Source organism: Aquarana catesbeiana, linkage group LG05, assembly GCF_042186555.1.
Source record: "Aquarana catesbeiana isolate 2022-GZ linkage group LG05, ASM4218655v1, whole genome shotgun sequence".
Classification (NCBI taxonomy): Eukaryota; Metazoa; Chordata; class Amphibia; order Anura; family Ranidae; genus Aquarana; species Aquarana catesbeiana.
In genome coordinates this window covers 168770046-168783184 of record NC_133328.1, presented here as the reverse complement: position 1 = coordinate 168783184, position 13139 = coordinate 168770046, and the positions used below count along the sequence as shown (strand labels likewise).

Sequence of the window (13139 nt, the reverse complement as noted above, 5' to 3'; positions counted from 1 at the left end):
AGGAGGGGGGGGGGGCTCTACACAGGCACATTTGGGGTTTCAAAAAAAATAAAATCTTGTAGTTTGTCCTAACATAAATCGTTTGTACATACTGTAAGTGTGGATTTTTAAAGATCAAAATCTGTATTCTTGTGAGGTACACTATGAATGTTTGTTCCTATAGTAAATGTTTCTAATTTCATGGCTACAAAATGTTGTTTTCTCATGTAAGGCACTAGCAGTGGAACCATGGCATGCTGGGATATGAGGTTCCAGTTACCAATCTCCAGCCATACTCATCCAGCACGGGCAAGGATTCGGCGACTACTGATGCACCCTTTGAGCATGCACACAATGTATCAGTCTTGGGTGATAGCAGGTATGTGCTGTTTGCTATTAAATTTGTATATAATTTCACCAGTAATAATTTTCTGTGTTCATGTTTGATATTTTCAAAATGCAGCCAAGCAGGATTTTACTCTGCATGGTTGCATTGCTTTCTATACCAGCGCTGGCCAACTTTTTTGGCACCAGGGACCGATCTTGTTGAAGAGAAAATTTCCTCAGACTACGTTGACCTGCGTTGCATTAAATTGCAACATGTATGCATTTTATCGTAACGCAGGTTAATGCAGCATTGTAGTGTGAACAGGACACATAAAAATTAATTGTTTTTTAAAGTGGTTGTAAACCCTTGCATATGCCTAGTGAAGTGACTGGACTTAGTTGATGCATGGAGATAAAACAAATCCTTATATCTATCTGCAGTCTTCTCTTCTCTACATCCATTCAAACTGTTGAATTTATAAGCTTGTCTGAGAGTTCAGAAAAAAAGGCGATGGAGAGCCGAAGTTACACACTGCAGAGCTCAGCGAGGAGAGGTCTGAGAGCTGATTGGAGGGAAAGGACACAGCCCCTTCACAGGAACAGAGCTGAGGCTGTCAATCAGCTGGAGATCCCTCCCCTGTCACAATTTTTCTCTAACAAGGAAAAAAGCAGGTCACAACTCCTAGGGCAAATGGCAGAACTCAGTCCCTAACTAATGTTTAAACCAAAAAAGCAAAGTTGTGCCCATGGCACTTTAAAGAGTTGTGCCAAAATCAAGTAAATAACCATTGTTAAAAAAGTACATTTATGCCATATAAAGGTGAAAATCAGACAAAATAGACTCTAATGTGTCATAAATAGGCACATAGTAAAGGAAATTGCATATATATAATATTGAAAAGAACAATTGACTTGGTGCACTTTCAGACTGCAATCTCTACGCATTTCACGGAACAGCGCCCGCTTCATTTATTGTTTTTGTATATCTGTGGAAAAACCATGTCATAAGTAAAGAATGTAGATATGTGGTAAGCAACATCCCCCCCCCCCCCCCCCACTGAGGTCGGGAATGGACAGCTGTCTCCAGCAGCTCTATGTTCCTATGTGTGTGTGTGTGTGTGTGGCCCAGTTACTAAAAGGCCATGGGCCTGTACAGGTCCATAGCCCCGGGGATGGAGACCCCTGATCTATACTAACAGGATGTTCACTGAAAAGTCACTCTACAGTTTCAGGATTTCATTAAATGAATTTATATTGTTGCAAGTGTAGATGGCTCCCTTCATTTATTTCTAAAAACAATCCTTTATATACTGTATTTAGACAGAATAATACTTCAAATTCTGCAATATATTCCATTACCACCATGAGCTCATTTTTTGATTTGGTCCGCTTAATAAATCTCTGGTTTTCTACACATATCCCAGTATGCTGTGTATTTTGCCAAAAAATATTTCCTCTTTGTCTGCCTCCATCTGCTTGGAATGGAACTTTAAAAAGCCATGTGTTAAACATGTAAGGGACTTAGAGATGGTTTAACTGTCTATTGGTCAGGATGGCTCCAGGGAGGTGACATCACTCTAAGAAAAGCTAATTACTTTAAGCTTCAGTGTGCTGACAGCAGACTGGACAGTATTTTGTCAGATCCTAACTGACAAGTCAATAACATCTGCATTCAGACCAAAAGTTTTTAGAGTGCTGCCCTAAAACAAGGTTTGGGGCTCACAGCCCTTCATTTTTCTCTTAAAAAATAAAATACATCCCAGTAGCGCATGCTCAATACACACACATATACAACTTAAAGCGTTTGTTAATCTAAAACAATAAAGATCCTGTTCCTTAAAAGCATGCTGGCTGATGTCTGTGCCCACCCCCTGTGCTCCGGGTGCTCTAATTACTATTAATTCCTCACACTATCCCCATGTATGTAATGTCCCCCTGTTATTGTGCTTAATAAAAATAATGCAATATATACCTTGTTTACAGAGTGCTGATCAGTGCTGGTCTGACCCGCCGTGCCTCACCTCTCTTGCATGACAGCTGCAGCGGGCGGGGCCGCCTCTCTCCTCCCCTCCTGACTGACGTCAGCGGGGAATCCTTGGGCCTCGCCCACTGCATCTGTCAGGCTAAGAGAGTAGAAAGGCGGTAGGTCATATCAGCACTCTGTAAACAAGGTATTTACTTGTTTACTTTTTATTTTTATGAAGCATAATCACAGGGGGACATTACATACATAACCAGAGAGGATACGTGTAACGTTAAATTGGTGGGTTAACAACCACTTGAACACAGTGCAGCGCTACTTATTAAATCTATGAACAATGATATTCATATACAATGTATTTAATAATTAAGGATAAGCTTAGGTGTGTTCGCAAGCCCATGTGCCCGCGCCCGCCAGGAAGCTGACTCTCCGCAGTGCTAATTACAGGTAGTGAGACATTTCCTTATCTATGCAGCCGCGGATCAGGAAATGTCTCACTGACTGTGATTAGTGCTGCAGAGTGTCCGCGTCCTGACGGACGCGGGCACGTGGACTTGCGAACACGCCTGAGCTCATTCTTACTACTAATATGTAAACAAGACAAAATATTCATATACAATGTATCTAATAAATAGTGTGTAAACCAAACACAATTGAAATGTCAATCTTCCTTTACACAATCACAGTGCAATCCCATTACCAGGTGAAATGCCTGCTCAACTCCCAAAAGATAGTCAGAGCTCATATGCTGTCTATCTTGCTGGTCTCACAAGATGGATCCCCTCCTCCCCCCTCCTGGGATGGATCTCTCCTTAACAAAGACCGTCCGGGCTGTGTACTCCTTTACTTGCTGCTTTCATGGAAACACTTAGTCCTTCCAGTCATGGATTAGATCGCTCATTATCCACGTAATTCACCACATGTAGAAAAAAGGCATCTCCATAGTGCTCTCTGTATAAAACCCTCTATTAAAATGCCTCCCTTATAAAGTTCCACTTACGAGATATACAATAAAACAAGCGTTATTAACATGTGTCAGGGAGCTCACCACTCGGCCAAAATAGCGGTGTCTCCGTGACTCCATGGGCTTTTCCCATTTATCTATCTGTTATGTAAACACCCTTTAGATTGTATTCCAGCTATTTCCAGGGTGGTCTGAATTTTAGCTATGTGAGCTGTAAATTGTTGTTTATCTGGAGTAGTAGTGGGCGAACATAGTATCACACGTGAGTAGGATTTAGCTCCATTTGGCTATTCCGTTGTTCATAGGAAGTGGGCGTACTTGCATATAATTCTGACAGCCGAGGAGTAGCTTGTTAGGTTTCCATGGCAACATCTATTGATATAAGGGCTGGGGCTATAGGGCTTTCCCATCCTAGTGAAGAAGCCAATCAGGTGGCGACACACATATAGGAGGGAGGAGTCCAGCCCATGGAGTCACAGAGACGCTGACATATGTTAACACCGCTTGTTTTATTGTATATCTCATAAGTAGAACAAGGGGGCATTTTAATAAAGAGTTTTATACAGAGAGCATTATGGGAATACCTTTTAATTACATGTGGGGAATTACGTGGATAATGAGCGATCTAATCCATGACTGGAAGGAGTATGTTTCCATGAAAGCAGCAAGTAAGGGAGTACACAGCCTGGATGGTCTTTAGGGGAGATCCATCCTAGGAGGGGGAAGAGGAGATCCATCTTGTGAGACTAGCAGGATAGACAGCATATGAGCTCTGACGATTGTGAGGTGGGCGGGCATTTCACCTGGTGAAGGGATTACACTGTGATTTTGTAAAGGAAGATTGAAGATCACTGTGTTGGACAATATAGGTTTATGGACATTTCATTTGTGTTTGGTTTACACACTGTTTATTAGATACATTGTATATGAATATTTTGTTTTGGTTTACACATTATTAGATACGTTGTATATGAATACCATTGTTTATAGACTTGATCAGTAGCGCTGCACTATACCAAGTTGTATACGTTTCTGACTTTAGTGTGGTGGAATCACTAAGTAGTGTACAGCAGCAGCAGAACTACATTGAATCTGAGGACCACTAACCAAATAATGATATTTATTTCATTTTTAAAATTCAAAGCAAACTCACCCATCTGTTCATGTCTCCATGCTTTATTTTGCTGAGAAATCACTTTGAAAAACCCCCCCTTATCATTTATGGTCGTGACCATGTTGAGCAAAAGGGCCGATGGTTTACTTCCTGGAATCTATCTCCCCTTAGCTCAGGCATGCAGGCAGGAGGTTGTGCTGAGCTAAGGAAAGCCCCTCCTGAAGACTCTTAGGATGGTATGATATTGTTTGCTTATGCCTGGAAACCAGAAAGTAACTGAAAACTTGTGGGTCAAAGATGCCGTTGTGGTGTGTATATATGCAAAAAGTGTGGAACTTTTTATTTTTAACCCACAGGCAGTATGATAGTGTGAACAAAAGCCATTTCTTGGATAGTGGCAGCTATTAAACAAAAGCTTAAATCTAATACTGTACATAGACAAATAGACCTTTTATTTATAGTGATGAGTGCTATTGAGAAGCCTATTGCAGAACCTTTGAATAGTGAGTCTTCCTTTGGTCATGAGGATTAGGCTAAAACTTCCAGCAGCGATTATCTCACTGGGGGAAAAAAACATCTAACCAACTAATGTTTTTTCATGATTGTTTTAGAATTGATGAAAAATGTTCTGTTCTGCAGTTTAGATCTAAAATGCAAAACAGATGTAAAGTTTATATATAAAGTCATTGCGTTTTTGTTTTTAATTCATAAAATGTGAGACTCGTGTCATTTGTAACAAGCTTGCAAGGACTGAAGAGTTCAGAAATCACTGATCTAAATACTAAAAACGTGTGTCATGAAACTCTGCCTCTTATTTCTCCTCAGCAGTTTTTGTTTGTTGAAATTTATCATGGGTGGTGATTATTAAGACATTAAAGCCTAAGTGCTGTTTAAATAAAAAACAAAAAAACTACAAAGGTCAGCACAGGTGACATTACCTAAAGTGGCTGTAAAGGCAAAAGGTTTTTTCATCTTTATGCATTCTATGCAGGTAAAAATCCTTTTGTGTGCAACAGCCCCCCCCCCCCAAATACTTCTCTTCTGAGCCCCCTCTCAATCCAGCGTTGTCCACCAGAGCCTTGCCGGGGGCTTGCACTCCTCCCGCTGCTGTCAATCGCAGCCAATCAGGATAATGAAGGGGCGGGGCTGAGCCACGGCTCCGCGTGTGAATGGACACACTGAGCCACGGGTCGGGAGGGTACCTGCTTGTGTGCCCCCAGCGCAAGTTGCTTGCTCTGGGGGCACCTGGCAGGAGCACCGGTGTGGGATCAAAGTAGAAGAGAATCTGAGCTGCTCTGTGCAAAACCACTGTGCAGAGCAGGTAAGTATAACATGTTTGTTATTTAAAAAAAAAAAAAAAAAAAAAAACGAAAAAAAAAAAGACTTTAATGAATATCACTTTAAAGTGTTTGTAAACCTCAGACATAAAATATGAACATAGCATATCCCTCTATAGTGTGTATTTGTCTCGATCCAGAGCACTAAGTGTAATTTCTGTCTGCTGCTTAGTTCCACTGCTATCAGCATGAATAATTTCTGATAGGTTTCCTGACACCAAGAAATGAATGGTGACAGGGGAGGGAGCTCCAGCTTATTGACAGCCTCAGCTCTGTTCCTGTGTGCTGTGTGAAGGGGTGTGTCTTTTCCCTTCAATTAGCTCTCAGACCTCTCCTCACTGGGCTCTGCAGAGTGTAACTTCAGCTCCCTGCCCCTCTTTCCTGACCTCTCAGACAATCTTTAATCAGCACTTTGAACAGATGTAGAGAAGAGAGGACCTCAGATAAACAGGTACAACTTATGTAGGAGGATTTGTTTCATCTCTGTGTATCACCTGAGGCCAGTCACTTCACTGGGTATATGTAAAAGTTTACAACCACTTTACCAGTCAGTAGTGCTCATGTCTCTTCTGTTATTTGAAATCTACCTCCCTTAATCCCCCCCCCATAATTTTCCAGTGCAGGGAGGGTTAATTGAACTGAGAGAGTAGTGAAAGGCACTCATGAAGATGTTTCACTATGCCCACCCTTTCCACCCAGCTCCGCCATTCAAAGGAGCCATGCTACAGCTTTTATGAATATTTGGAGGCGGAAAACCTTTCAATTATCTGCCTAGTCTCTATTCATTAATGGAAGCTGCAGTTACGACTTCTACGAACGTTGGAGCTAGGCTATAAACTGGAAAGGTTATGGATGCTGCTCCACCTCTATGACTAAGCCCTGTGGGCGGGGTGAAATGTTGGGGGGGCGTGGCCTGGGTGGAGCCAGGTTGAGGCCGCTTTTACTTCTTTGGTACTCGGGCTGCTTTCTCGGAGTGCAGCGTTCTGTTCTTTCCATCCTTGGATGACAGGAGGCTGATCTAAACACAGATTTAAGTACCTATGTAAAAAGCATTTGATTTTAATAGAATGCTTAGCTACATTTAACTGTGTTTTTTATATATCTGTGTGGGGTTCAGCTTTCATTATATTTAAAATAGAGATTTTATTATAGTAGATGAACAAAAATGGGCACTGTTACAATATGTTTTCATGGAAGAAACACAATGAAACCTCTCTATGGTTTACTTAAATTTAATCCAGCCCTGGTTATTGCGAAGAAGCCAGTTCATTGGTAAATAAAGTAATTTGCCTGGAAAGTTTTCCAACACAAGACTATGAAAAAAAGTCTAGCCATGAAGGCGTTAAGGATTAAATAATTGCTTGCCTTTCATTTTAAGAAAACCAGTAAACCTCTGTGGATTTTTCAAGGTCATGTTTGAAAATCAACTGTCTAAATAGTTCCTGTGAATTTCAAATAAATGCTCTGGCATTCATGCTTTTTGATTTTAATTTCCTGAATGTAGTTTGGCATTTATACAATCAGAAGGTCAAGCATAACATTGTGCTGGAGTTAAGGGAACATATGTTGTCCTCTTGCATTCTGCTGGGAATTAAATGTCTAATCGCATTTACTGTACTATATAATAGCACAGTTCTATTACTGACATTGACACGTTCGCTAAAGTTTAAAGTGGAAGTCAAAACTATTTTATGTTTTTCCTTTGAAGTCATTGCCACTCATTTACTTTATTAGTTTGCAGCTAGAGTCACAGCTAGAGCCCATGCTGAGTTCTGGGCTCTAGCTGACTTACAGAGGACATGTCTGACTGTTTCAGAGAGCCCACTGCTTCTACTCAGCAGTGGTACTCTCCGCAACTGAATGCCATGGCAGAAGGGCTTGTACTGTGAATGGGGAAAGAAACCTTTAGCAACCTACAGCAGTAAAACAGTAAGGGCTCTTTAAGGCCCCTTTCACACTGGGGCGTTAGGGGGCGTCGGCGGTAAAACAGCGCTATTTTTAGCGATGTTTTACCGCGGTATTCGGCCGCTAGCGGTGCGGTTTTAACCCCCTACTGGCGGCCGAAAAAGGGTTAAAACCCCTCGTACAGCGCGGCTATAGCCGCGGTATTACCGCGGTATAGCTGCGGTGTCCCATTGATTTCAATGGGAAGGAGTGGTGAATACACCGCTCCTTCACCGCTCCAAAGATGTGGCTTGCAGGAGATTTTTTCTTCTCCTGCCAGCGCACCGCTTCAGTGTGAAAGCCCTCGGGCTTTCACACTGAACAAACAGAGGAGGCTGTTTAGGGGCGGTTTGCAGGCGCTATTTTTAGCGAAATAACGCCTGCAAACCGCCCCAGTGTGAAAGGGGCCTTACACTTGCTTCAGCTTCAACACACATTAAAGTGCCTACTGCTTTAACATGCTTTTATGATGTGTTTTTGACGCTTCAGTGGTGCTTCGATGAAGCTTTGGTGAGGCTTTAGTGATGCTTATTTGGAGCTTGACAGATGCCCTGTGTGTATGTGGATATCTCATACCTACAATTTCTTCAAAATACAACCAGCTTGTCGGATTTTTCTTTCAATTATTGCCAGCGGCACTAGCAATAATCACTGTGTGTTCTCCCAGCCTCCCCCCAATTACCCCCCCGCCAGCATAACACAACATAACACAGGAGGGATTCCCCTATCAACAATGACTGTGTTGATGGGGGAATTGTGCCATTTGTCTATGGCTGGCTTAACTTGACAGCCATTAAAGAGGAGCTGCACTTTAAAAAAGAATATTAAAAGCCAGCAGCTACAAATACTGCAGCTGCTGACTTTTAATAAATGGACACTTACCTGTCCCAGGGTCCAGCGATGTCGGAAGGCGAAGCCGATCAGTCGCTCGGCTCTCGGCTGCCCCCCGCCGCCATCCTCGGTCAGGGAATCGGGAAGTGAAGCGCTGCGGCTTCACTGCCCGGTTCCCTACTGCGCATGCGCGAGTCGCGCTGCGCCTCTGCACTGGTCCCCGTTGTGTGCTGGAAACTGTGTGTTCTGCGGCTGTCTAAGCCCGGAAGTGGCTACAGATACCTGTATTAGACAGGAATATGCACCCCCCTCCCCCCTGAAAGGTGCCAATTGTGGCACCAGAGGGGGGGAGGAATCCGATGAGTGGAAGTTCCACTTTAGGGTGGAACTCCGCTTTAATTGAATTGGCATACTGGCATGTGTTCTGACATTTTAAAGAATAACATTGGTGTGTTGATTATACATTTACAGTGTCAGAGTGAGATTAATAATAATAAAAAGAACATTTCCTGATGCATCATAATTTTGGAAATAATTGAGGGTAATGTTTTTGAAATGCAGAGACTTAGACTGCGTAGACTTTAGTACAGTGATGACTCTTCTTTGGAAAAAACAAAAAATGAAATGAAATTTTTTTGGTATCTTAATCTAGCTGTTCAAGGAAACAATGAAGTCTCTATGTGGGACATGGAAACTGGCGACAGACGGTTCACTCTGTGGGCTAGCAATGCTCCCCCACTCTCAGAAATGCAGGTGTGTATTGTGTCCTGTATGCTTGATAATTACATATTTGTACTAATTATGCATGCGGTGTGACCTACATTTTAATATATCAATGAGCTTGCTATATACACTGTGGGGCTGATTTACAAAAGCTGTGCGCCATCAGTAGAGGCGTACGGCAAGGTGCAACGCACATTTTCATATTTACGAAACGGTGCGCCGGGAACAGCGCAAATGCCCCATTTACTGTAGCGACCTCGGCGCACGGGAGAATGCAATCTGTGCGCCACTATGGACATGGTGCACGGCATCTTCAATTCAATATTAACAGAAGATGGAGGTGCCAATATTATGGGGTGATGTGAGGAAGTTTAGTAACAACTGCCCAGTAACAAATATGCCCAAAATAGAATGAGAAAGTAACTTTTTCGGAGAAAGCCTGCTGTACCCGCAAGTACGTTTAGAACTGCGTGAGATCAATGTAAGCACTGCGCATGCACAAGCGGCTCTTGCGCTTGTTCAAATGCATTTTGTTCACTGCACGGCCAAAATCTTAGTAAATGTTAAGCAACGTACATGCAATTGCGTGGGTTGAACGGGCGCACGTCTAAACTTGACATTTTTTTTTTTTTACGCTGGTTCACCTTTATGTATTTTTTTTAAGGAGATTTGCACAGAGGTCATGTTAGCATGTTACGTTGCCAACATGTGACATGCACCTTGTTAAAATGATGTAAAATGACTCTCCTCCTAAAAGGGCATTTAACCTTTCCCCTCTAATGCATATGATTTCCTTGGGCTAGCTTTTGCTTTTAAAGGGGAACTCCACACTCCATTCTCCAATGCTCTTCTCTCCCCCCTCCAACCCCTTGGATTTCCATGGGCTAACTTTTGCTTTTAAAGGGAAACTCCACACTCCTCTCTATTCTCTCCATGAGCTGCCTTCACCAATACAAACCACAACCTTTTTCAGAGCATACAACAGGGCCAGCTAGGAAAGGGGCAAGATGAGCGATCGCCCAACCCCCTCCTGAACCATACAAGGCCACATGCACTCAACATAGCTGGCTGCCTTTGGGGCATGTTGGGCTCAGCCCAATACACAAAGCTCCTTGTACCCACTAGTTTAAAGGGGTTTTCCGCATTCCGTAAAGCCCGCTGTCTGCAGCCCAACCCCAACCCAGGGTTGTGTAGAAGAGGCCCTTGTCCCCCTGAATATGGGAACAAGGTATTTGACTTTTGGGGTGCCCGAGCCCCTCCTGCCCCTAAACATCCACCCCCTTTCATGGGCTGGCTTGCTGTGTGTTTGGCTAGGGGTTTGTTAGTGTGTGGGAGGGGCACAATATTTTTTTTTTCGTTTGGGGAGGTATTTTCCACGTGGGGGTTCTCATTTCTTTTTCATACATCATGGGACACAGTCAGGCTAATATTCTAACTTGCTGGGTTATACTTCATCAGGTGAATGGACACTGGTAGACCAAAGGTCTTCAGACAGGAAGTGAACCACTATATAACCCCTCCCATACAGGAAGTACTTTCGTTTTTTACCAGTGTCTGCAAGGTGGTTGGCTCTCTGTGCTCCAGGTCTCTAGTCCTACAAATGGTTCCAAAATGAATCAAGGGATTGACTGATTGGATCCATTTTAAACAGGCTTTTATGCTTAGATAAATGGTACCCGAGCCTCACAAAGAAGACTCAAGATCCTGCAAGGTTTTGCCTGTAATGTGGCCTTCGGGCACTGGACCCTGCGGAGTGATAATCCTGGACACTACAGCGCTAAAGCATTTCCTGCAGGGTGCTGTACAGGTACAAGGGAGTGGACCCTAAACATGAAAAGGGTACCCAGTCATTGAAGGTCCAAGTGACAGGAACCCGCCGTGGAGGGTGAAGATTGGGCCCTTCGTTTCTAAGTGGCCCTGCGCCTGGAAGGGTAAGTGAAACCCCTTCATTTTATTATTGTGTGGTGTCCCAGTGATTGTAACAATCAGTCAAGCTAGCTAAAAGCTGGACACCTGTGTGCAGTGACCCTACGGGGGGAGTTTTGGGCTAGCTGTGGGTGTTTGCAAAGTGTACCTTTTTTTGCTTGTGTCTGGCTGTTTACCTGTATTATGGCGCACGATGGTGTGCCATTTCGCCTTGGTTGGCCATGGCGCACATGCGTTTGCGAAAGCACCGCTGGGCTCAGCAGTTTGTTTGGCAGCCATGGCGCACGCAGCTTCGCTGCACATGCGCCGTAGCCTTTATCTGGGTGCATGAAGATTTGCGTCATCTGCAAATACAGTCATGCCCGTTCGCCGGGACCCTGCACATGCGTGTGCACGCACAGAACGCTTTGGCGCACACCCAGCTTATTTTAAGCTGTGTAGGCCAAGCATGTGGTGCTTCCACAAGGCGGCTGTGGGACACAGAGCAGGCTCTGAACAGACACTTGCAGTGGTTCATTTTTCCTTACCCGGGTCACGTGAGTCACCAGGTGTTGCTTGGCGCAGGCTAAAGCAGGATTGTTGCATAGGGGCTTGGTGAGCCCTATTAAAGGGTCTCCCTTCTGAGATGTTTTAATACTACACCCAAGTACTCTTTGTTTGTGGATATTAAATGTCTCTCAAAAAGAGGAGTGGGACTAACCCCACAGGGAAGGGCACACCTATGTCGTCAGTAGTTCCTGATGAACCTAGTCGTATCCCTAGTGTTGTATCCCCTGAAGGACCAGAGGCTTCCGGGCAATCTGAGCCGCTGCGCCTATCTGGTATTGTGCCACTATATACATATATAGATATATCTATATAAACACACACTGAAGCAGGAAGCAATATACATTGGCCTGAAAGTGAATCTGTACACAGGAAGTAGGTGTGTGTGTTTTGAGGCCATATCATTTAGACATACACACATGACCCATACCAGGCTATCTCTGAAAAAGTTACTTTCTCATTCTATTTTGGGCATATTTGTTACTTGGGCAGTTGTTACTAAACTTCCTCAAATCACCCCATAATATTGGCACCTCCATCTTCTGTTAATATTGAATTGGAGATGCCGTGCGCCATGTCCATAGTGGCGCACAAATTGCATTCTCCCATGCGCCGAGATCACTTTAGTAAATGGGGGATTCGAGCTCTGTTACCGGCGCACCATGTCGTAAATATGGAAAACAGAAAACCCTCTGGCGGAACTTTAAAGGGCAATGACTCCAGAAAAAAAAGTATGCAGAAAGATAAAAAGTTACAAGTTTAATAATGCAAAATCTAAAAAATAGACGCAACTTTTGCTTTATCGACCACTTACAAAATTACAGTTGATATAACGTGTTGTTCACAATGAAATCAAAGCAACCACTCGTTTACATCACTTGTGTATAAATGGGCAGAGTGATACTCAACACGTTTCAAGGTCATGCGTTATTCCTCTTCATCAGGAGAAAGTGGTATGAATATTATATGATATCTACAATTCATAAAGAAAAACAATAAGTAAAGAATATATGCATACATATAATTAGACAAAAGTTTTGTCTTCAGACAAGATATATATATATATACATTTTAAGTACATTGTCTACTGACCATGTAGAAGCAGATGTCTTGGTATGTCACATCAAGAATTTTTTAAGGAGGAAAAACAAGAAAATATGGCTGTGCTAGCCCCACAGAGCCCAGGAAAGACGGAGACGGGCATGGCCAAACCAGCGATGGCCAAAGGGGGGGGGGGGCTTCGACAGAGGGGATGGCCCCAACCAAGGAACCAAGCAATCCGCACCAGATTGAAGACAGCGTAAATCCAACAATAAGTATATACGTAAACTAGTGGATGATAATATATGCACATATAAATGACATGCATTTACCGGATGTTTACAGGACCCCAAAGCCACTCGGAGAGAAGGGAAAGGGGGGGAACAAAGAAGAAAAATGAAAAGAAGAAAAACAAAGGGGGACAGG

At 43.3% G+C, this 13139-nt stretch overlaps 1 protein-coding gene across 2 annotated transcripts in view; it reads left to right on the top strand.

Annotated features, from left to right (window-relative positions):
* PIK3R4 (phosphoinositide-3-kinase regulatory subunit 4) overlaps positions 1-13139 on the top strand; it is a 134300-nt gene that overhangs the window by 86838 nt on the left and 34323 nt on the right. For both annotated transcript variants that reach the window (XM_073630334.1, XM_073630335.1), the window contains exons 16-17: positions 212-358; positions 9130-9230. In XM_073630334.1, coding sequence (XP_073486435.1) covers positions 212-358; positions 9130-9230 — 248 coding nt within the window. The remainder of the gene's footprint in view (positions 1-211; positions 359-9129; positions 9231-13139) is intronic.